The 21,833-nt window shown below is 32.9% G+C and overlaps 8 protein-coding genes across 8 annotated transcripts; 6 read left to right on the plus strand and 2 right to left on the minus strand.

Annotated features, from left to right (window-relative positions):
• Window positions 1-2,585: 2,585 nt before the first annotated feature.
• Window positions 2,586-3,059, plus strand: LOC107371005 (cystatin-1-like). Its single transcript, XM_015938952.3, has 2 exons — window positions 2,586-2,879; window positions 2,964-3,059. Exons 1-2 carry the CDS (start codon window positions 2,586-2,588, stop codon window positions 3,057-3,059), a joined length of 390 nt encoding a protein of 129 aa, XP_015794438.1.
• A 2,067-nt stretch (window positions 3,060-5,126) lies between these two features.
• LOC107360397 (cystatin-1-like) lies at window positions 5,127-6,278 on the plus strand. The gene is made up of 2 exons (XM_015927084.3): window positions 5,127-5,784; window positions 5,870-6,278. The coding sequence occupies exons 1-2, from the start codon at window positions 5,356-5,358 to the stop codon at window positions 5,972-5,974; spliced, it is 534 nt and encodes a 177-aa protein (XP_015782570.2). The 5' UTR covers window positions 5,127-5,355; the 3' UTR covers window positions 5,975-6,278.
• Window positions 6,279-7,764: 1,486 nt separating this feature from the next.
• LOC107360272 (kininogen-2-like) lies at window positions 7,765-8,550 on the plus strand. Its single transcript, XM_015926933.3, has 2 exons — window positions 7,765-8,205; window positions 8,291-8,550. The coding sequence occupies exons 1-2, from the start codon at window positions 7,909-7,911 to the stop codon at window positions 8,393-8,395; spliced, it is 402 nt and encodes a 133-aa protein (XP_015782419.1). The 5' UTR covers window positions 7,765-7,908; the 3' UTR covers window positions 8,396-8,550.
• A 3,443-nt stretch (window positions 8,551-11,993) lies between these two features.
• Window positions 11,994-12,858, plus strand: LOC107370993 (uncharacterized). The gene is made up of 2 exons (XM_015938940.3): window positions 11,994-12,340; window positions 12,426-12,858. The coding sequence occupies exons 1-2, from the start codon at window positions 12,053-12,055 to the stop codon at window positions 12,528-12,530; spliced, it is 393 nt and encodes a 130-aa protein (XP_015794426.2). The 5' UTR covers window positions 11,994-12,052; the 3' UTR covers window positions 12,531-12,858.
• A 958-nt stretch (window positions 12,859-13,816) lies between these two features.
• On the plus strand, window positions 13,817-14,554 carry LOC107370986 (cystatin-1). The gene is made up of 2 exons (XM_015938933.3): window positions 13,817-14,217; window positions 14,303-14,554. The coding sequence occupies exons 1-2, from the start codon at window positions 13,924-13,926 to the stop codon at window positions 14,390-14,392; spliced, it is 384 nt and encodes a 127-aa protein (XP_015794419.1). The 5' UTR covers window positions 13,817-13,923; the 3' UTR covers window positions 14,393-14,554.
• Window positions 14,555-15,664: 1,110 nt separating this feature from the next.
• On the minus strand, window positions 15,665-16,465 carry LOC107370996 (cystatin-1-like). The gene is made up of 2 exons (XM_015938943.3): window positions 16,145-16,465; window positions 15,665-16,061 (listed from the first exon to the last, which is right to left on the minus strand). Exons 1-2 carry the CDS (start codon window positions 16,433-16,435, stop codon window positions 15,957-15,959), a joined length of 396 nt encoding a protein of 131 aa, XP_015794429.1. The 5' UTR covers window positions 16,436-16,465; the 3' UTR covers window positions 15,665-15,956.
• A 1,868-nt stretch (window positions 16,466-18,333) lies between these two features.
• On the plus strand, window positions 18,334-19,032 carry LOC107370995 (cystatin-like). The gene is made up of 2 exons (XM_015938942.3): window positions 18,334-18,689; window positions 18,775-19,032. The coding sequence occupies exons 1-2, from the start codon at window positions 18,393-18,395 to the stop codon at window positions 18,874-18,876; spliced, it is 399 nt and encodes a 132-aa protein (XP_015794428.1). The 5' UTR covers window positions 18,334-18,392; the 3' UTR covers window positions 18,877-19,032.
• Window positions 19,033-20,075: 1,043 nt separating this feature from the next.
• On the minus strand, window positions 20,076-20,799 carry LOC107370926 (cystatin-1). Its single transcript, XM_015938884.3, has 2 exons — window positions 20,444-20,799; window positions 20,076-20,356 (listed from the first exon to the last, which is right to left on the minus strand). The coding sequence occupies exons 1-2, from the start codon at window positions 20,741-20,743 to the stop codon at window positions 20,267-20,269; spliced, it is 390 nt and encodes a 129-aa protein (XP_015794370.1). The 5' UTR covers window positions 20,744-20,799; the 3' UTR covers window positions 20,076-20,266.
• Window positions 20,800-21,833: the final 1,034 nt, after the last annotated feature.

Consider the following 21,833-nt stretch of genomic DNA (forward strand, 5'->3'; position numbering starts at 1 on the left):
TATTTCAAACAACAAATTACTGACAATGAGCAAGTTAAGCTAATCTGATTTCATTTAGGACAGGCGACACCATTGCTTACAATTCTCAGTTTAACAATGACCTTTATCAGAAGTGAAAAATGAATTTCAAGCTTAAAATATTGACTGTAAATTTTCATTGCGATCGTCTGATTGTCGTCTTCTAATAAGTTTCAAGTTTCATAATGTTAGTGAAGCAAAAGCTAAATAAAAGAAATTAAATCCACTCCAATTTTTCGTTTTCTCCAAGTTTTGTTATAATTTTATCATCTGTTTTCTCAATGAAATCGGATAAATATGTCAAGATTTTTCTTCTATTTAAAGTAGCTTGTTTTCAATTTAATATTCAAATCTATCTCAACTTTCAATTAGTAAACCAACTCTTGTTACCTGTGAAGAAAAAGATTGTTACAAAAATGAAATTCTTCATGTTAACTGTCTGCCTTTTTGGAACTGTATTTGCTAAGAGTCTTTCTACAGAATGGACACCGCTCCCTAGCGATGATCCAACTGTTGTAAAGTTTGCTAACCTAGCCGTTGCTGATATCAATGGAAAGGAAAAATTGTTTTATAATAAACTGATCCAGATTAAAGAAGCTAAATCTAGTAAAGCTAAATTTTATGTGTTCAAAGTGATCGTAGGAAAAACTGATTGTCCCATACGTGGACCGTACACTGATGCTTGTCAAATCAAGGATGATGTAAGTTTTAACATCATTTGAAATATATTTAAACACAATGACCAAACTATTGAGATATGATATTCATTCATTTTCTTGTTCACAGGCACCTCGTAAAGAATGCTCTGTTTATTACTATTATAATACTGTAGAATGGAAGCATGGCACATACACTTGTGATGAACTTAAATCTTCATGAAAAATGATTTGTCCAAATTTTCTTGGTAAATGTGATTGAAGTACATGATTCGGAAAAAGCGAAATTTGCGATTTAAGATAAGCAGATTTCAAAACAAATTCGTAAGCATTTTGATTGAGTTGAATAAAGCCGTTTTTTGATAATTTCAATTTGATTAATCCAGCTTGCACTTTTTGTAATTAGTCAACAAGCCTTTTACAGCTGTTTCTATTTGTTTTTCGCGATACTGAAAAATAAGAATCACTATCAATCATAAAGGTATCAAGTATTTAATGAGTTCAATTAAAGCATTGATCTGGTTCGTGGGCCAAAAGAGTTCTAGAACTGAAAGCTCAATTTTTCTCGATTCTGTTAGTTGCCTGATAATTTCATCAAATTGTATTTCATCGTCATGTAAATTGTTTTATTTCATCAAATTTCTTGATATGGAGTATTATCGACAGGCAAAGTATCGATACTTTTACTCAGAAAAAAATATCAATGAAATTAAAGAGCAAAGTAATAAGAGACTTCACGGAATCATTTCAGCTTCAATTTGAGATTGATTTCTAATGTTCAAAATAAGAAGGCGCTTGTAGGGCGAAAAAAATTGAAACCGTACATCAAATTAACTGAGAAAATTCAATATTCAAAAAGCACTTTGCATTTGCAAATTATTTATTGATTGAACTTATTTGAAAGATATTCTCAATGAATATAATTTAGATTGGCTACACAAAGGATAAGATTACAAAGGAATCCGATCTCAATTCAAAAGGGCCTCTTGATAATGATTTACATCGTCGTCTTTTAGTACAAATAAGGCAGGCAATAGCAGAGAGAGTGATTATGATTAGCATCACAAAAATGACACCAACCATTATGGAACAGTGCTTCTTAGCGAATCGGATACACTTAAAAGCACAAAGAAGTCCGAAAGTAGGCAAATGGGCTAACAATTGAGACGCCAAGTTAAACAATGATTGGCCGGTTTATCTGTAATAATTGGCTGAGCTTCATCAACTTGCATCTGAAAAGCATAACTGTTGACTAATGTCTGGAAAAGCAAGAATTTCATTGAAAAAGTTTTCTTTTGAATAATTTAAACAGATTTTTATTACACTTGGACAATGGTCGTGAGCAAATTTATTAATTTAATATTCGGAAGATCTGATTTGAAGATTGATACTTATTTTGAACAGCAAATCACTGGCAATGATGATATTAAGCTAGTCTGATTTAATGTCACACCAATGTCTTACAATTGTTCGTTTATTAGGTGTGAGAATAAGTTCCCGGCCTTTTTCGAAGAGGGTTTCAGTTCGATTGGTTCTTGTATTCAGAGACCTTTGAATGTTAATAACAATGAATTTCAATCTTAAAATACTGACTATAAATACCCATTGCGATCATCTGATTGCCATCTTCTAATAAGTTTCAAGTTTCATGATCTTGATTAAGAAAAATTTAAATCAAAGAAATTTAATCCATTTCAATTTTTCGTTTTCTCCAAGTTTGGTTACAATTTTATCAACTGTTTTCTCAATGAAATCGACTAGCAATCACGTCGATAACTAATGTCAAGCTCTTTTCCTTTTCCATTTTTTGTCTATTTGAACTAGTTTTCTTCAATTTAATATTAAATCTATTTCAACTTTCAATTAGTAAACCAACTCTTTTTACCTGTGAAGAAAGTGATTGTTTCAAGAATGAAATTCTTCATCTTAACTGTCTGCCTTTTTGGAACTGTATTTTCTGTGACTCTTCTCGGACCATGGACACCGCTCCCTGTTGATGATCCAAGTGTTATAAAGTTAGCTAAACAAGCCGTTGTTGATATCAATGCACATGACAAGAGTTTGTATTACAATAAACTGATCGAGATCAGAGAAGCTAAATCTAGAGTTGCCGATAAAATTGAATATGAGCTTAAATTGGTCATACGAATAACTGATTGTCCCAAATCTAAACCGTACACTGATGCATGTCAAATCAACCAAGATGTAAGTTCTAACATCATTCAAATATATTTAACCACAATGATTAAGCTATTGAGATTTGTTATTCATTTATTTTCTTGTTCGCAGTTGCCTCCTAAACTATGCACGTATGAGTTATTTGTACGTGCTGGTTCTAAAAACAAATTCACTACGTTACAGTGTGATGAACTTAAATCTGCATGAAAAATGATTTATGCAATTTTTCTTGGTAAATGCGATTCAAGTACATGATCTGGAAGAAGCGAAATTTGCGATTTAAGATTAACAAATTTCGAAACAAATTTGTAAGCATTTTGATTGAGTTGATTTGAATAAATCCGTTCCTCGATAGACTTGCTTTTATCAATATTGGTTGGTCTTAATTTCAATTTCATCAATTATTTTTGCACTTTCTGTAATTAGTCAACAAGCCTTTTACAGCTGTTTCTATTTGTTTTTCGCGATACTGAAAAATAAGAATCACTATCAATCATAAAGGTATCAAGTATTTAATGAGTTCAATTAAAGCATGGATCTGGTTCGTGGGTCACAAGCGTTTCTACAAGGTCTTAGGGATGTTTTCAAACAAACTTGATCTATCTCTTAACAAAAGGGCTGATGAACTAGGTAAAAGAGGGTTATAATATCTACTCTTTACATCTTTAGTCATCGATTGAAGTTTGAAAAAGTTGCTTAATTGAATATGCCAAAATTAATTAGCGAAATGGTGCGGGAAAAATTTTAGCTTCTTGCGGCTGAAAGAATCGTTTACAGAGTAATATTAAAACGGCTCAGGCTGAAGAATGTTAAATAACTTTTATACATAAAGAGGACAATTAAGTCTCCTGATGATAGTCCACTCGACTTTCGTTGTGTTTGGATACTTACAGCAGAAACGCAAACAGCGGAGAGTCATCATTAGGTGACTTACAGCAAAATGGCAAGCGATTTCTGGCTGCAAATTGATCGTGAAATGGTCTTGAGATATTTTGAATCTTGGCACAAAAGACTTTTTATGATGGAGTATACAAGGCAATCATATTGAACACAAAAAAAGAATAGATAGAATTGAATTAAGCAAAAAAGTTAATTTTTTCAGTTTGAAACATCCCTAAGACCCTGTAGATACAACTAAAAGCTCACTTTTTCTTGATTCTGTTAATTGCCTGATAATTTCATCAAATTGTATTTTTGTGGTATCGAGAATCGACTGGCAAAGTATCGATACTTTTACTCAGAAAAAAAGATCGGTTATTTCAAACAGCAAATCACTGACAATGAGCAAGTTAATCTGATTTCATTTTGGACAGGCAACACCATTGCTTATAATTGTCAGTTTAACTATGAATATTCGGAAAAATGAATTTCCAGCTCAAAATGCTGACTATAAATTTCCATTGCGATCTTCTGATTGTCGTCTTCTACTAATAAGTTTCAAGTTTCATAATGTTGGTAAAGCAAAATTTAAATAAAAGAAAGGACAACAGCCAAATCGGCCCAAAATTTGCCCTGGCGTTTCTTCAAAACCCTATGAAGGTCGCATCAGACCTAGTACATATTGTTCACCGCCTTAAATACTATTAGGAAAGTCCAAAAATAATTATCCAAATGTGCGGTTTTAGATTATTTAGGTTTTAACTCCGTTTGTCAATATTTTCCTATTGAATAAATGTTCAAAGCTATTAAGTTTCTTTTTAAGCAATTTTTTTATGATAATTCACAAGATACTGAGCTAGGCCGGATTCACTAGGTCAGATTTAGCAAGTCAGATGTTACCTTTTGAGGGTTTAAAACAAACTTAATAGCTTTTAATATTCAGTTACATAGTAAAAAAGTGCGATGTAGATGGCAAATCTAAAACCGCACATTTGGATAATTATTTTTGGACTTTTCTTATAGTATTTAGGGTGCTGAACAATATGTACTAGGTCTGATGCGACCTTCATAGGGTTTTGAAGAAACGCCAGGGCATTTAATATTCAGTTACATAGTAAAAAAGTGTGATGTAGATGGCAAATCTAAAACCGCACATTTGGATAATTATTTTTGGACTTTCCTAATAGTATTCTGGGTGCTGAACAATATGTACTAGGTCTGGGTTGGTCTTCATAGGGTAAAAAAGAAACGCCACGGCATCGAATATTTTTAAGCATTATGAAAAACTTTGAAAGTAGTATATCTGGCAAAGTCGCAGGTTGAGGGGCACATGCGTATATCATCATTGGAATCAGCATAAAGAGTTCTATCTGAAAAGTTATGTTTGGTGTGGTCTTCACGGGGTCCCAAGGGATTTGCTAAATAACTCCCCAGGGAATGCGAATTTCGATCTGATTTTCAGAAAGACATGCTCTACTCATCATAAGCTTTCGATTGATATATGGTTCAACCCATTCCGAACACAGGCCGAAAATCGCACATTTTGGCTGTCCTCCTTTAATCATTTTATTTCAATTTTTCGTTTTCTCCAAGTTTGGTTATAATTTTATCATCTGTTTTCTCAATGAAATCGGATAACTATGTCAAGATTTTTCTTCTATTTAAAGTAGCTTGTTTTCAATTTAATATTCAAATCTATCTCAACTTTCAATTAGTAAACCAACTCTTGTTACCTGTGAAGAAAAAGATTGTTACAAAAATGAAATTCTTCATGTTAACTGTCTGCCTTTTTGGAACTGTATTTGCTAAGAGTCCTTCTACAGAATGGAAACCGCTCCCTGTTGATGATCCAACTGTTATAAAGTTAGCTAACCAAGCCGTTGCGCATATCAACGAAAAATGGGAAAAATTGTTTTACAATAAACTGATCGAGATTAAAGAAGCTAAATCTGTAGCCGATGATGGAATTACTTATATGCTTAAAATGATCATACGATTAACTTATTGTCCAAAATCTAAACCGTACCATGATGATTGTGAAATCAGACAAGCTGTAAGTTTTAACATCATTTGAAATATATTTAAACACAATGACCAAACTATTGAGATTTGTTATTCATTTATTTTCTTACCCACAGTCAAGTGCTCAAATATGCACCGTCGAGGGACATAAACCTAGTGGCTCTGAAGAAATCAAGATCAGCAATTTAAGTTGTGATACAATTCCTCTACCCCCCAGTTAAAGAAAAATTGCGTCTCATGTTCATCGAGATACCCATCAAACAAAATGCCAGAGTCATGCGTTTTTTTCGTTTAACGCAATAGTTTCATTTATCAATGTCTGCTTAGACAATTCATTCAATAAATTAAACACGTTAAATTACGTTGTGAAATAAATCCTAAGATTGAAAAATAATTTGTCCAATTTTTCTTTGTAAATGTGATTGAAGTACATGATTGGAAAAAGCGAAATTTGCGATTTAAGATTACCAGATTTCAAAACAAATTCGTAAGCATTGTAGATGAGTTGATCTGAATAAACCCGTTTCTTTGATAATCCAATTTGATTAATTAAGTTTGTAATTTTTGTAATATAATAAGTCAACAAGCTTTTTACAGCTGTTTCTATTAGTTTTTCGTGATATTGAAAAATAAGAATTACTATCAATCATAAAGATATCAAGTATTTACAGTCTTTTACTTTTGAATTGCTTGCTTTTAACGAATGGAAAAATACAAATCCGTTTAAACCTTCTAAGCCCTTTAGGGCTAATCTGTTTAGTCACAAAAGAGGAAATTTCTTTAACATTCGAAGTTACGTTGACCAAGATTGTCAAAGAACTCTGGGGGAAATTCGTGATTTTGTAAGTGAGAAATTTGGTAAAAACTTATCTTTGACATAAATTGAACGCTATTTGGATATAATTCATTACTCATTCAAACGAGTATCAATTGTGCCTGAAAGAAGAAACTCTTCTGCTGTTATACAACAACGCTATTATTATGCTGTTCGTTTTCTTGATATGGATATAAATAAGATCGTGATAAGATCTTCTTTATATGAATGCGGTGTGGCTATTCATTGTAGGACCAATTATGGACGAATTCGCATTGGAACAACAGCAAATGTCAGAGTTCGAGCTGTTAAAGGAAAAAATTTCTCAATCTGTGCGGCAATGCGATACAATGAGCTCTATTACTAAAAGTGTCAACCACAATCATACAACACTATGGATTTTATCACATATTTAAAAGAACTTTTCGACAAAAGTGAAGCTGATAAAAATTTTTTGGTAATGGATAATGTGAGATCACATCATGCCAGTGCTGTAGATGAACTAATCAAAGAAACTAACCATGAGCTCATTTTTCTTCCTGCTTATTCGAGATTTCTCAATCCAATCGAGAAAATGTTTAATCAACTAAAGCATTATGTAAAACGGTTCAAACCAAAATGAGCTGAAGAAGTTTATAATGGAGTTGAGTTAGCATCTCAGTGTATTGGTGAGAAAGATTGTAACAATTATTACTCCAAAATGAAAAAATACATTAACCTTTGCGTACAGAAAGTACCAATTGCAAATTGATGTTTAAAGGTTGACTTTTTCATTTGTTAATGACCTTTTCTTTTGACAAAAACAGAATTAAGTAAAGAAGTGTTTCAAATTTTCTCTAATCCTTGCATTTTTCCATTCGTTAAATCAGAGCAATTCAAAAGTAAAAGATTGTAATGAGTTCAATTAAAGCCTGGATCTGGTCAGCGAGTCACAAGAGTCTCTAGAACTGTAGCTCACTTTTCTCGATTCTGTTAATTGCCTGATAATTTCATACAAATTTCATCGTCATGTAAATTATATTATTTTCAAGTATTTTTCAATATTATTTTTTCGAATACAAGGTTCAAGTTTCATAATATTGGTAAAGCAAAATTTAAATCAAAGAAATTTAATCCTTTCATTTCAATTTTTCGCTTTCTCAAAGTTTGGTTTCAATTTGATCATCTGTTTTCTAAGTGAAATCGACTAGAAATCACGTCGATAACTATGTCAAGATCTTTTTCTTTCCCAATTTTTGTCTATTAGAAGTAGTTTTTATCAATTTAATATTCAAATCTATTTCAAGTTTCAATTAGTAAACCAACTCTTTTTTGCCTGTCAAGAAGAAGATTGTTTCAAGAATGAAATTCTTCATCTTAATTGTCTGCCTTTTTGGAACTGTATTTGCTCAGAGTCATCCTGTAAAATACAAACCGCTCCCTGTCGATGATTCAACTGTTATAAAGTTAGCTAACCAAGCCGTTGCTAAAATCAACGCAGAGGGAAATGGTAAGTTTTACAATAAACTGATCGAGATCAAAGAAGCTAGATCTAAACTCCGCCATTCTAAAATTACTTATACGATTAAAGTAATCTTACGAAAAACTTATTCTCACAAATCCAAACCGTACACTGATGCTTGTGGAATCAACGATACTGTAAGTTTTAGCCTCATTTAAAATACATTCAAACACAATGACCAAACTATTGAGATTTGTTATTCATTCATTTTCTTGTTCACAGGCACCTCCTAAACTATGCACCATCGATGCATATGTACGTGTTGGTTCTGACGAAAGCAAGATCGTCATATTACGTTGTGAAACAATTCATAAGCCTGTAAAATGATTTTTCCAATTTTTCTTGGTACATGTGATTGAAGTACATGATATGGAAAAAGCTAATTGTGCGATTTAAGATTAGCAGATTTCAAAACAAATTCGTAAGCATTTTGATTGAGTTGATCTGAATAAATCCGTTCCTCGATAGATTTGATTTATGAATCTTGGTTGGTCTTGATTTCAATTTTATTAATTATGTTTGTACTTTTTGTATCATTAGGTTGTCCGGGCCAAAACGGCGGAGATTTGATTGTTGTTAATTTCGAATTGGTGGGACTTTTTTATGAATTTTCGGTCAGTAATACCTGAATATCTAAGAATTGTTTTGCAATTAATAGAGTAGAATTATTTGGTTTCGCTGATAAATTAGAACAATCCAAGTCAAAAATTTTTATTTTGGCGAAAATTCCAAAAAATCCTAGGGTTTTCCCTAAATCGCTAGCTTTTTTCAATTTTTGGATATTTTTTGATAATTGAATGAAAGTGTTTGATTTTTTTGAAGAAATTAAAAAACCATTCGATGAAATAAATCAAGACGAACAATTTGTGTCAATTTCGTGCATCTATCACATGAAGTTTAGTCTACAGACTCGATCAATGAGGTGAAATTTTCGATTTTTGATTTTTTTCAGTAATTTTCTGATAACTTTTGAATTACTGTTGATTTCGACATGAAATCTCGCATAATTAATCTTGTTAGCTACACAATTCTATTCGGAATACCTTTGATCAAACTCGCACCACTTTGGCCCGGACAACTCAATAAGTCAACCAGCTTTTTACAGCTGTTTCAATCAGTGTTTGGCGATATTGAAAAGGAATCACTATCAATCATAAAGGTATCAAGTATTTAATGAGTTCAATTAAAGCATGGATCTGGTTCGTGAGACACAAGAGTCCCTACAGACAACTGAAAGCTCAATTTTTCTCGATTCTGTAGATTGCCTAATAATTTCATCAAATTTCTTGATATGGAGTATTATCGACAGGAGTAGTAAAGGGTATCTAACGCCACGAAAAGGTGGAGCCTATTTTAGGGGGAGGGTTAGGGGGAAATGCGTAGAAAAGTTGCGCGGTAAATTTTTAAATTTCAAAACGAAAATTTTGCATATAAATATACTAGTTTTCAAAGATCTTTGTTCATTTCTTCATAAACTTGTAAACATGTCATTTCAAATTCCGAATAGAGAAGATTTACTATCTCAAAGCGTGAGATATGAAACCTATCAAACAATCATGGGTCGAGCATGGACCATCCTCTGCCCCTGCCTGTCGCTACTTTAACTCCTCTGGCTTCTCCAGCTCGCACTCCGCTGCCTTCTCCTGCTTCTGCTGCTCTGGTATCTCCTGTCGATGAGACTTCAATGTCCGTCTCTGATGAATCTTCATCATCATTCATCCCTCTTCATCGATGTGCTGAGACTGTGGCCCTTCGATCCATCAGCCAGCAGACGAGAGAGGCATTGCTCGACTCAGAGCATTTGAATGGTGCTGTTCCCTTGAATGAGGTGGTTGGTCTCTTGAGGAAGCTCCAGGCTGGGCTTTCGATCCAACAGGATTGGGCTTCCTCATTTGTTCAGATGGTTGGAGCCATTGATGGTTTGGTCCTTAAATATAGACCTCAACCAAACGTGGAAGAAGAGGAAACCATTGGTGGGGTTGACTCAGCCATTGAGATTTCCTCAACCTCCATCACTAACTCCATCATAGCATCCGATGATTCTGAGATCCGGATAGAATCCACAGGCAGCTCTGGTTGGGAAACCATCACCTCCTCTCCACCTTCCTCTGCAGCAATCACAGCAACACCAACACCTCTGATGACTCCGTTCCGTCCCAGGCGGCTTGATTTTGATTCTTTGGTGGCTGCTGATCCTCCTCATATCAGTTCACCATACCCTTTTACTATGACTTTCAAAAGAGTAAATGACTCTTTTGAAATCATTAAATGTAAAAGGTTTAAGTCTCTATAGACTTTAATTGATAATAATAAAAATAATGATAATGATAATAATAAAGATTAAAAATGTAAAAAATGTAAAAAAATAATGATAATTAAACTTGTTTGAGTTGAGGTTTACCCTTAACCTTAACTTCCAAAATCGGTTGTTTGCGCATTTTTCCCCCTTTCCTCTTAGAATAGGCTCCACCTTTTCGTGGCGTTAGATACCCTTTACTACTGACAGGTAAAGTATCGATACTTTTACTCAGAAAAAATATCAGTAAAATTAAAGAGCAAAATAATAAGAGACTAATCGCGCTCTGAAGTTTAAAGCTTTTTCATAGATATCTTATGAAAAATATGATAGAGTGCTGAAAATCCGTATAAATATATTAAGTACATTAACTGATAATCAGCTGCATTGACTGACGAAAGATTGGATTCGTCTGAGGTCACAGAAAAAAGTTTATATTTTGAGCCCCTGTTTTCAATTGAGCAAGCAGCATAAACTTTTTCCTGTGACCTCGGACTCATGTAATCATTTGTCGGTGGCAAGTCCATTCAATTTTAAGGTCTTTAGTGAAATTTTCATTTGAATAATTTGATTTGTTTAGGAGCTGAAGCTTAGCTTGTCGACAAAAATGCGACCACTCGTATAACAGGCAACTGCGTTTTTCGAGGATCCTCTGCACTAAAATCCATCAAAATTCTGCCTGAAGCAAAGGTGTTCAAAGGCGCACCGTTTGAAGTTAAATGAACTAACGGTTATTATATAATGCGTAAACCATATGCTTACCATATTGACGAACATTATGAAACAGCGCTTCTAAGCTAAACGGTCACATTCTCAGCTCAAGCTCAGACTAATCCTAAAGTAGGCACATGGACTAACAATTAGGAGGCTAAATTAAACAATGATTGGCCGGTCTATCTGCAATGATTTCAGTTTTTGAGCTTCCTCAACTTGCAACCGAAAAGCTGAACTGTTGAGTGACTAATGTCTGAAAAGCAAAAGTTTTATCAAAAGGCTTTCTTTTGTTTAAACTTGAACAGATTTTTATTTCACTCGAGCAATATTTGTGAGCAAATTCGTAAATATTTTAAAGATTGCGCTTAAAATTGATACTTATTTCAAACAGCAAATCACTGACAAGAGCTTCCTCGACTTGCATCTGAAAAGCTTTCTTTTGACTAATTTAAACAGATTTTTACGAACTTGGACAATGATTGTGAACAAATTTATTAATTTATTATTTACAAGATCTGATTTGAAGATTGATACTGAGAATGAGGATATTGAGCTAGTCTGATTTAAATTGACACCATTGCTTACAATCGTCAGTTAAACAATGAATCTTCTGAAAAGGGAAAAACGAATTTCCAGCTTAAAATACTGACTATAAATTCCTATTGCGGTTGTCTGATTGTCGTCTTCTGATAAGTTTCAAGTTTCATAATGTTGGTTAAGCAAAATCTAAAATAAAGAAATTTTATCCTTTCATTTCAATTTTTCGTTTTCTACAAGTTTGGTTATAATTTTATCATCTGTTTTCTCAATGAAATCGACTAGCAATCACGTCGATAACTAATGTCAAGATCTTTTCCTTTTCGATTTACCATCTATTTAAAGTAGCTTGTTTTCAATTCAATATTCAAACCTATTTAAACTTTCAATTAGTAAACCAACTATTGTTACCTGTGAAGAAAAAGATTGTTTCAAAAATGAAATTCTTCATGTTAACTGTCTGCCTTTTTGGAACTGTATTTGCTAAGAGTCCTTCTACAGAATGGACACCGCTCCCTGTTGATGATCCAACTGTTATAAAGTTAGCTAAACAAGCCGTTGCTAATGTCAACTCACAGGAAAAGTTTAATTACAATAAACTGATCGAGATTCAAGAACCTAAATCTGTAGTCGATGATGGAGTTACTTATATGCTTAAATTTATCATACGATCAACTTATTGTCCCATATCTAAACCATACCATGATGATTGTGAAATAAGAGAAGTAAGTTTCAACATCATTTAAAGCATATTTAAACACAATGACCAAACTATTGAGGTTTGTTATTCATTCATTTTCTTGTTCACAGTTACCTGGTCGCATATGCAGCGTCGATGCACATAAACCTGTTGGGTCTGAAGAAATCAAGATCGGGCGTTTACAATGTGATCCAATTCCTCTACCCCCCAGTTAAAGAAAAATTGCTACACTGAATTGCGTCAAATGGCCATCGAGATACGCATCAAACAAAAACGCCAGACTCATGCGTTTTTTTTGCGTTTAACGCAATAATTTCATTTATCAATGTCTGCTTAGACATTTCATTCAATAAATTAAAATCGTTATATTACGTTGTGAAACAATTCATAAGAATGAAAAATAATTCGTCCGATTTTTTTTGAAAATGTGATTGAAGTACATTATCTGGAAAGGCGAAATTTGCGATTGAAGATTAGCAGATTTCAAAACAAATGCGTAAGCGTTTCAATTGAATTAATCTGAATAAACCTGTTCTTTGATAATTTCAATTTGATTAATTAATTTTTCACTTTTTGTAATGTGTCAACAAGCCTTTTACAGCCTTTTCTAATAGAAACAGCTGTAGAAGACAATTAACAGAATCGAGAAAAATTGAACTTTTAGTTGTCTCTAGAAACTCTTGTGACCCAATAACCAGATCCATGCTTTAATTGAACGCATTAAAAACTTGATACATTTATGATAGATTGGCTACACAAAGGACAGGATTACAAATGAATCCGATCTCAATTCAAACGGACCTCTTGATAATGATTTAAATCGACGTCTTCTAGTACAAATAAGGCAGGCAATAGCAGAGAGAGAGTGATTATGATTAGCATCACAAAAATAACACCAACGATTGCTGGAATTATCATACCGGGGACATTATGGGACAATTCTTGTTAGCGAAACGGACACATTTAAAAGCACAGAGCAGTTCGCAAGTAGGAACATGGACTAACTATTGAGATGCTAGATTAAACAATGATTAGTCGGTTTAGTAGTAATAATTTCAGTTTTCCAGCTTCCTCGACTTGCATCTGAAAAGCAAGAATTTCATCAGGCTTTCTTTTGATTAATTCAAACAGATTTTTATCACACTTGGACAATTGTTGTGAGCAAATTTATTAATTTAGTATTTGGAACATCTGATTTGAAGATTGATACTTATTTTAAACAGCAAATCACTGACAATGAGGATATTAAGCTAGTCTGATTTAATTTGACACCAATTTCTCACAATTGTCAGTGACTTTAAATTTCACTTGCGATCGTCTGATTGCCGTCTTCTAACCGTTAATAAGTCTCAAGTTTCATAATGTTGGTTAAGCAAAATCTAAATACAAGAAATTTAATCCTTTCATTTCAATTTTTCGTTTTCTCCAAGTTTGGTTACAATTTTATCATCTGTTTTCTCAATTAAATCGGATAACTAATGTCAAGATCTTTTCATTTTCTATTTTTCCTCTGAAGTGGCTTGTTTTCAATTTAATATTCAAATCTATTTCATCTTTCAACTAGTAAACCAACTCTTGTTACCTGTGAAGAAAGAGATTGTTTCGAAAATGAAATTCTTAATCTTATCTGTTTGCCTTTTTGGAGCTCTATTTGCCACGAGTCCTCCAATAGAATGGACACCGCTCCCTGTTGATGATCCAACTGTTATAACGTTAGCTGACCAAGCCGTTGCTTATATCAACGCACAGGACAATAGTTTGTATTACAATAAATTGATCCAGATTAAAGAAGCTAAATCTAGAGTTGCCGATAAAGTTGAATATGAGCTTAAATTGGTCATACGAATAACTGATTGTCCCAAGTCTAAACCGTACACTGATGCTTGTCAAATCAACCAAGATGTAAGTTCTAACATCATTTAAAATACATTTAACCACAATGACCAAACTATTGAGATTTGATATTCATTCATTTTCTTGTTCACAGGAACCTCCTAAACTATGCACCATCGATGCATATGTACGTGCTGGTTCTGAAGAAAACAAGATCTATAAGTTCCTCTGTGGTGAAATTTAATCTGCGACAAAAATGATTTGTCCAAATTTTCTTGGTACATGTTCTTGAATTACATGATATGGAAAAAGCGAAATTTGCAATTTAAAATTAGCAGATTCAAGACGAATTCGTAATCATTTTCATTGAGTTGATCTGAATAAACTTGTTCTTTGATAATTTCAATTCGATTAATTAAGTTTACACTTTTTTAATAAGTCAACAAGCCTTTTACAGCTGTTTCTATTAGTTTTTCGCGATATTAAAAGGAGTCACTATCGGAACCATGCAGGTATCAAGTATTTAATTAGTTCAATTAAAGCATAGATCTGGTTTGTGAGTCACAAGAGTTTCTAGAGACAACTGAAAGCTCAATTTTTCCCTATTTTGTTGATTGCCTGATAATTCTATCAAATTTTATTTCATCGAATTTCTTGATATGGAGTATTATCGACAGGCAAAGTATCAATACTTTTACTCAGAAAAAATATCAGTGTTAAAGAGCAAAGTGATAAGAGACTTCACGGAATGATTTCAGCTTCCATTTGAGATTAATTTCTCCAGTTCACAATCAGAAGGCGATTGTAGGGCGAAAAAATTGAAATCAAACATCAAATTAACTGTGAATTTTCAACTTGCTTCTTCTTATTAATAAATTAATTTTGTGGGTAAATCTGATCCTTTTTCAATTTTTCACTTTTCACATTTTTTTAAAAAAACATATTTTCATGATAGAAGACAGCAAAAGAGTATGTCAGGTCTCATCAAAAGTTCTTTAGAGTGTCCTAATCGCGCTCTGAAGTTTAAAGATTTTTTCATAGATGTCTTGTGAAAAAATATGATAGAGTGCTGAAAATTCGTATAAATATATTTAACTGTATTAACTAACTGATAATCAGCTGCATTGACTGACGAAAGATTGGATTCGTCTGAGGTCACAGAAAAAAGTTTATATTTTGAGCCCCTGTTTTCAATTGAGCAAGCAGCATAAACTTTTTCCTGTGACCTCGAACTCATGTAATCATTTGTCAATGGCAAGCCCATTCAATTTTAGAGTCTTTAGTGAAATTTTCATTTGAATAATTTGATTTGTTTAGGAGCTGAAGCTTAGCTTGTCGACAAAAATGCGACCACTCGTATAACAGGCGACCTCCTTAGTTTTTCGAGAATCCCCTGCATCAGGCTATAGCCAGCATTATGCGGATTAATTATTATTTAGCTTGTTGATTATTTGAACTTATTTAAAAGATATTCTCAATGAATATAATTTATTAATGTTAATTAATCGAATTGAAATTATCAAAAAACGGGTTTATTCAGATCAACTCATTTACAATGCTAACGAAGTTGTTCTGAAATCTGCTAATCTTAAATCGCAAATTTCGCCTTTTCCATGTACTTCAATCACATTACAAAGAAAAATTGGACAAATCATTTTACAGGCTTATGAATTGTTTCACAACGTAATTTAACGTGACATTGATGAATGCAACTATTGCTTTAAACGCAAAAAACGCATGACTCTGCCGTTTTTATTCGATACGTATCTCGATGTGCATGAGACGCAATTTAGTGTAGCAATTTTTCTTTAACTGGGGGGTTGAGGAATTTCATCACATTGTAAACGCCCGATCTTGATTTCTTCAGAACCAACAGGTTTATGTGCATCGACGATGCATGTGCTACCAGGTAACTGTGAATAGGAAAATGAATGAATAACAAATCTCAATAGTTTGGTCATTGTGTTTAAATATTTCAGATGATGTTAAAACTTACACCTTGGTTGATTTCACAATCATCATGGTACGGTTTAGATAAGGGACAATAAGTTTTTTGTATGATCATTTTAAGCATATAAGTAACTCCGTCATCGACTACAGATTTAGCTTCTGTAATCACGATCAGTTTATTGTAAGTAAACTTTTCCTGTGAGTTGACATCAGCAACGGCTTGTTTAGCTAACTTTATAACAGTTGGATCATCAACAGGGAGCGGTGTCCATTCTGTAGAAGGACTCTTAGCAAATACAGTTCCAAAAAGGCAGACAGTTAACATGAAGAATTGCATTTTTGTAACAATCTTTTTCTTCACAGGTAACAAGAGTTAACTTATTAATACTAATTGAAAATTGAAATAGATTTGAATATTAAATTGAAAACAAGCAACTTTAAATAGAGAAAATATGGAAAAGGCAAAAATCTTGACATAGTTATATGATTTTATTGAGAGAACAGATGAGAAAATTATAACAAAACTTGGAGAAAACGAAAATTGAAAGGGATTTAATTTCTTTGATTTAGCTTTTGCTTTACCAACATTATGGAACTTGAAACTTATCAGACGATCGCAATGAAAATTTATAGTCAGTATTTTAAGCTGGAAATTCATTGTTAAACTGATAATAATACGCAATGGTGTCGCCTGTCCTAAATGAAATCAGATTAGCTTAACTTGCTCATTTTTAGTGATTTGTTGTTTGAAATAAGTATCAATTTTAAGCGCAATCTTACAAATATTAACGAATTCGCTCACAACCATTGTTCGTGTGAAATAAAAATCTATAGTAATTAAACAAAAGAAAGCCTTTCGATAAAATTCTGCAGTTCTGCTTTTCGGATGCAAGTTGAGAAAGCTCAAAAACTGAAATTATTACAGGTACACCGGTCAATGATTGTTTAATTTAGCGTCTTAAATAATAGCCCAAGTCCCTGATTGCTCTGTGCTTGTGTGTGTTAGTTTGTCGATATGGTAATCTCATAAATCGTTGATGCCATTTTAGTCATGTAAATCATAATCACTCTCTCTGCTATTTCCTGCCTCATTTGCCTTATTTGTACTAAAAGACGACGATGTAAACCATTATCAAGAGGTCCTTTTGAATCCTTTTGAAGTCCTTTTGAGATCGGATTCATTTGTAATCCTATCCTTTGTGTAGCCAATCTAAATTATATTCATTGAGAATATCTCTCAACTAAGTTCAAACAATCACTGAGCTAAATAATAATTAATACATATCAACAAGAAACTACTCATTTCAAGCTTCAAAAACACTTTATAAAGTGTGATCTAAATTTCATTCAAAACCATTGTTTGATCATTTTTATTGAATCGATTGAACATTTCAGGCAATTAAACTCTACTTTAGGAATTGTCAAAATGTATTTATTTCCGTAGTCATTAATTATTCATTTTTCATTTAACGCGCTTTTCAGTTGTTACAAGACTATTTTTAGTCAAGGTGATTATCTTGATTGTTTCGTATGTTGAACAAATATGGAAGGCGCGTTAAATGAAAAATGAATAGTTAATGACTACAGAGATAAAACATTTTTACAATTCCTAAAATAGAGTTTAATTGCCTGGAATATTTGATCAATTCAATAAAGATGATCAAACAATTGTTATGAATGAAATTTAGATCCCACTTTGTAAAGTGTTTTTGAAGCTTGAAATGAGTAGTTTCTTGTTGATATGTATTAATTATTATTTAACTTATTGATTGTTTGAGTTCATTTGAAAGATATTCTCAATGAATATAATTTAGATTGGCTACACAAAGGATAGGATTACAAATGAATCCGATCTCAATTCAAAAGGACCTCTTGATAATATAGCAAATGAGGCAGGAAATAGCAGAAAGAGTGATTATGATTAGCATCACAAAATTGACACCAACGTCGGAATTATCATACCGAGAACATTATGGGACAATTCTTGTTAGCGAAACGGACACATTTAACATTTAAAATTATGCCTTTAAATTTCCATTGCAATCTTTAGATTGCCGTCTTTTTAATAAGTTTCAAGTTTCATTATGTTGGTAAAGCAAAATCCATTTCAATTTTTCGTTTCTTCTCAGTTTTGTTTTAACTTTATCATCTGTTTTCTCAATGAAATCGGATAACTATGTCAAGATTTTTCTCTATTTAAAGTAGCTTGTTTTCAATTTAATATTCAAATCTATTTCAACTTTAAATCATTAAACCAACTATTGTTACCTGTGAAAAAAGTGATTGTTTCAAAAATGAAATTCTTCATCTTAACTATCTGCCTTTTTGGAACTGTATTTGCTGAGAATCATCCTATGCCAGAATGGAAACCGCTTCCTGTCGATGACCCAACAGTTATTAAGTTAGCTGATCTAGCCGTTGTGGATATTAACGCAAAGGAAAATAGTTCGTATTACAATAAACTGGTCCAGATTAGAGCCGCTAAATCTAGATTGATGTCTGGAATTGAATATGAGCTTAGATTGGACATACAAAAAACTGATTGTCCAAAATCTAAACCGTACACGGATGCTTGTCAAATCAACGTAACTGTAAGTTTTAGCCTCATTTAAAATAAATTTAACCAAAATGACCAAACTGTTGAGATTTGTTATTCATTCATTTTCTTATTCACAGACACTTCCTCCAATATGCACCGTACATTTACATGAAGACCCTGGTTCTAAAGAAATCAAGATTACTGCTTTCCAATGTGACTCAGCTCAAGATCATGAATAATGATTTTTCAAATTTTTCTTAGTACATGTGATGGAAGTACATGATCTGGAAAAAGTTATATTTGCGATTTAAGATTAGCAGATATCAAAGCAACTTCGTAAGCATTGTTAATACAAGTAATGTAAGTTGATCTGAATAAACCCGTTCTTCGATAGATTTGTTAACCTTGGTTGGTCTTAATTTCAATTTGATTAATTAAGTTCACACTTTTTGTAATAAGTCAACAAGCCTTGTTCAGCTGTTTCTATTAGTGTTTCGCGATACTGATAAAATAGAATCTTTATCAAGCATAAAGGTTATCATCAAATTGTGCGTTTTTTTTGGTATGGAGTCTTATCGACAAAGTATCAATACTATCACTCAGAAAAAATATCAGTGAAATTAAAGAGCAAAGTAATAAGAGGCTTCACGGAATGATTTCAGCTTCAGTTTGAAAATTCAATGTTCAATAAGCGCTTTGCTTTCAACTGGATCTTCAATTAATAAATTGTTTTGTGGGTAAATCTGGTCCTTTTTCAATTTTTCACTTAAACTATAAGTAAGTGGATTTAGTGCCATTTTTTACGGGTTTTGACCAAAGAATCGGCTCAAAGAAGCTCAAAAGAGCACTCAGTTTATATTGAAACAATTGATGTATTAATAATTGGGAGGAAAAGGAGTGGGACTCGAGTCGAAACTTCAGGAGAAGAGGAACAAACTCTAAATCGATTGCTAGTTGAAATGGATGGTAAGGCTGGCCAAAAAGATGCCATTCTTTTGTCGTCAACAAACATAGCTGAAGTTCTGGACAAAGCACTACTTCGACCTGGTAGATTTGATCGACATATTCTCATAGATTTACCTACACTCGAATAAAGAAAAGAAATTTTTGAGAAATACTTGAAAGACATAAAACTTTCGATTAAACCAGAAATTATCTCAGCAAGTCTGACCTCTTTAACTCCTGGATTCAGTGGAGCCGATATCGCTAATGTGTGCAATGAATCAGCCCTTAAATCGGCTAGATATAAAAGAAAAGCAGTTACTCTCAAAGATCTTGAATATGCCGTTGAAAAAGTAAATGGAGGAATCGAGAAAAGTCAACCTTTAAATCCAGGAGAGAAGAAGGTTTTACCAATGACAATGACAATTAACACCAATAGATACTTGTTTATATTATAATATATTCAATTTGAGTTGCGAATACAATCAGGAAAATATTTAAATGCTTTAATTTTTTATTAATTTCACCTCAAATTAACCATACTAATACATTATTATAAAAACAGATGAACGAGATGAAGCAATCAGTTGATGAAAACCTCACAATTGATTGTAAGATGTTTTTCAAGAACATCTTCACTTTATTCAAGTGGACTTGATAAACTGCTTGAATCAAACGATCTTCAAACTACTTTGTAGCAACACAATCGAACGAAGTAATTCGATCTTTATCAACAGGAGGCATCCAGAAAACATAAGTACATAGTTCAGTAGGTGACTGTTAATGAGAAGAGAAAATAAATGAATAACAAGTCCTCAATACTTTTGTCAGCTTGTTTGGATGAGTATAAGAATCGAAACTTACATTAACAGCGACTTGACATGAATCGGTATAATTTCCAGTTTTAGCGCATTCGGTTTTGCCAATCAAAAATTTAATTTCATATTTGAATCCAGCGACGACTTGATATCGAGCTTCTTGGATTTTAACAAGTTTCTTGTAATAGGCACTGTTGTTGACTGAGTTGTGGTGATTAACACTTTTAATAGCTAACTGGTTAACAGTTGAATCGTCAGTAGAAAGTGAATTCCACCCACCGGGTAGCCCTTCTTGAGCAAACACAGTCCCAAAAAGGCAGGCAGTTAAGATGATGGCCAATTTCATTTTTGAATGAATCTCTTCTTTCACGGTAATAAGAGTTGTTTACTGGTTAAATGCTGGAATCGATTTGAATTTCAAATGGAAACCAATCAATCTTATATAAAGAAAGGAGATGTTATCCCGATTTAGATTAATTGAATGATCATCTTTAATCAACCCTATCAATCGATGAGTGATAAACTGTAATCAGTCTTTAACGTCGATTCTTTTCATTTATTTGAATGGCATTCTCAGATCATTATCTCATCATGAGACTACTTGTTAGTTGATTCATGTGAATACGAAGTTAGCTATTGCATTCGGGTAAAATCCATTTCAGACAGATTTAAACTGTTGATGCTTACTTCCAGTGTGAAAGCTCACCGTTCGATCTTTTTTATACATTCTATCATCAATCAAAAAACTGGTATACAGATTGTCAGACCCATTCTGGTACAATTTAAGTCTCATTCTGAACTGTCGTTGATACTAGATACCTAACAGCTAATTATTATGATTCGCTATTTACTAGTAGAAGGAAGTTCAAAGCTCTTGAAAAGAAGCTCTTTTTCGAAGACATACATCAACCGTGAACCATGATTATTTTGCTCCACACGACTGCAACGTAAGTTCTCGAGTTTGAATGCAAAAAACGAAAAATTCCGAAAATTCCTGTAGTTGAAATATTAGATGGTTTGATCTGTCAAATAATCGATAAAACTTGTTACCCCAAAAACGATAGATGGTGTTAGCAAAGCAACTTATATAAAAGTCTGGTTATCTATTTGGTCTACAATTTCGGTCAGAATTGCCAAACCAAAGCTTTTAAAGCATAAATAGAGTTTGCACGCCCAGTATAATTTTAACTGAATATGTCGCTTGAAAATAGTCTAAATAGGATTATATGCAAAGATTAGCTAAGAGTGTTTAGCTACTGTTTGCTATGAAGATTCGAAAAATAGATTACTTAGGGCGCCACTTGGTGTCGATGTTGTTACATCTAAATTTAAAATCAATAGCAAATCGATAGTTTTCTTCTTGATGCTTCACATATCTTTAAGCTGATTAGAACGATCTCATGATGTACTCTCTTTATTTCAAAGAAGGCAGTTAT

The sequence above is a fragment of the Tetranychus urticae genome, chromosome 2 (genome assembly GCF_039701765.1).
Source record: "Tetranychus urticae isolate SD_2017Ah chromosome 2, NJAU_TeUrti_SD_1.0, whole genome shotgun sequence".
NCBI lineage: Eukaryota > Metazoa > Arthropoda > Arachnida > Trombidiformes > Tetranychidae > Tetranychus > Tetranychus urticae.

Coding starts and splice junctions, on each gene's coding strand:
- LOC107371005 (XM_015938952.3), top strand. CDS start 2,586: ATGAAATTCTTCATCTTAACTGTCTGCCTTTTTGGAACTGTATTTTCT. Junction 2,880..2,963: donor CATGTCAAATCAACCAAGAT/GTAAGTTCTAAC, acceptor TCTTGTTCGCAG/TTGCCTCCTAAACTATGCAC.
- LOC107360397 (XM_015927084.3), top strand. CDS start 5,356: ATGAAATCGGATAACTATGTCAAGATTTTTCTTCTATTTAAAGTAGCT. Junction 5,785..5,869: donor ATTGTGAAATCAGACAAGCT/GTAAGTTTTAAC, acceptor TCTTACCCACAG/TCAAGTGCTCAAATATGCAC.
- LOC107360272 (XM_015926933.3), top strand. CDS start 7,909: ATGAAATTCTTCATCTTAATTGTCTGCCTTTTTGGAACTGTATTTGCT. Junction 8,206..8,290: donor CTTGTGGAATCAACGATACT/GTAAGTTTTAGC, acceptor TCTTGTTCACAG/GCACCTCCTAAACTATGCAC.
- LOC107370993 (XM_015938940.3), top strand. CDS start 12,053: ATGAAATTCTTCATGTTAACTGTCTGCCTTTTTGGAACTGTATTTGCT. Junction 12,341..12,425: donor ATGATTGTGAAATAAGAGAA/GTAAGTTTCAAC, acceptor TCTTGTTCACAG/TTACCTGGTCGCATATGCAG.
- LOC107370986 (XM_015938933.3), top strand. CDS start 13,924: ATGAAATTCTTAATCTTATCTGTTTGCCTTTTTGGAGCTCTATTTGCC. Junction 14,218..14,302: donor CTTGTCAAATCAACCAAGAT/GTAAGTTCTAAC, acceptor TCTTGTTCACAG/GAACCTCCTAAACTATGCAC.
- LOC107370996 (XM_015938943.3), bottom strand. CDS start 16,435: ATGCAATTCTTCATGTTAACTGTCTGCCTTTTTGGAACTGTATTTGCT. Junction 16,062..16,144: donor ATTGTGAAATCAACCAAGGT/GTAAGTTTTAAC, acceptor TCCTATTCACAG/TTACCTGGTAGCACATGCAT.
- LOC107370995 (XM_015938942.3), top strand. CDS start 18,393: ATGAAATTCTTCATCTTAACTATCTGCCTTTTTGGAACTGTATTTGCT. Junction 18,690..18,774: donor CTTGTCAAATCAACGTAACT/GTAAGTTTTAGC, acceptor TCTTATTCACAG/ACACTTCCTCCAATATGCAC.
- LOC107370926 (XM_015938884.3), bottom strand. CDS start 20,743: ATGAAATTGGCCATCATCTTAACTGCCTGCCTTTTTGGGACTGTGTTT. Junction 20,357..20,443: donor CATGTCAAGTCGCTGTTAAT/GTAAGTTTCGAT, acceptor TCTCATTAACAG/TCACCTACTGAACTATGTAC.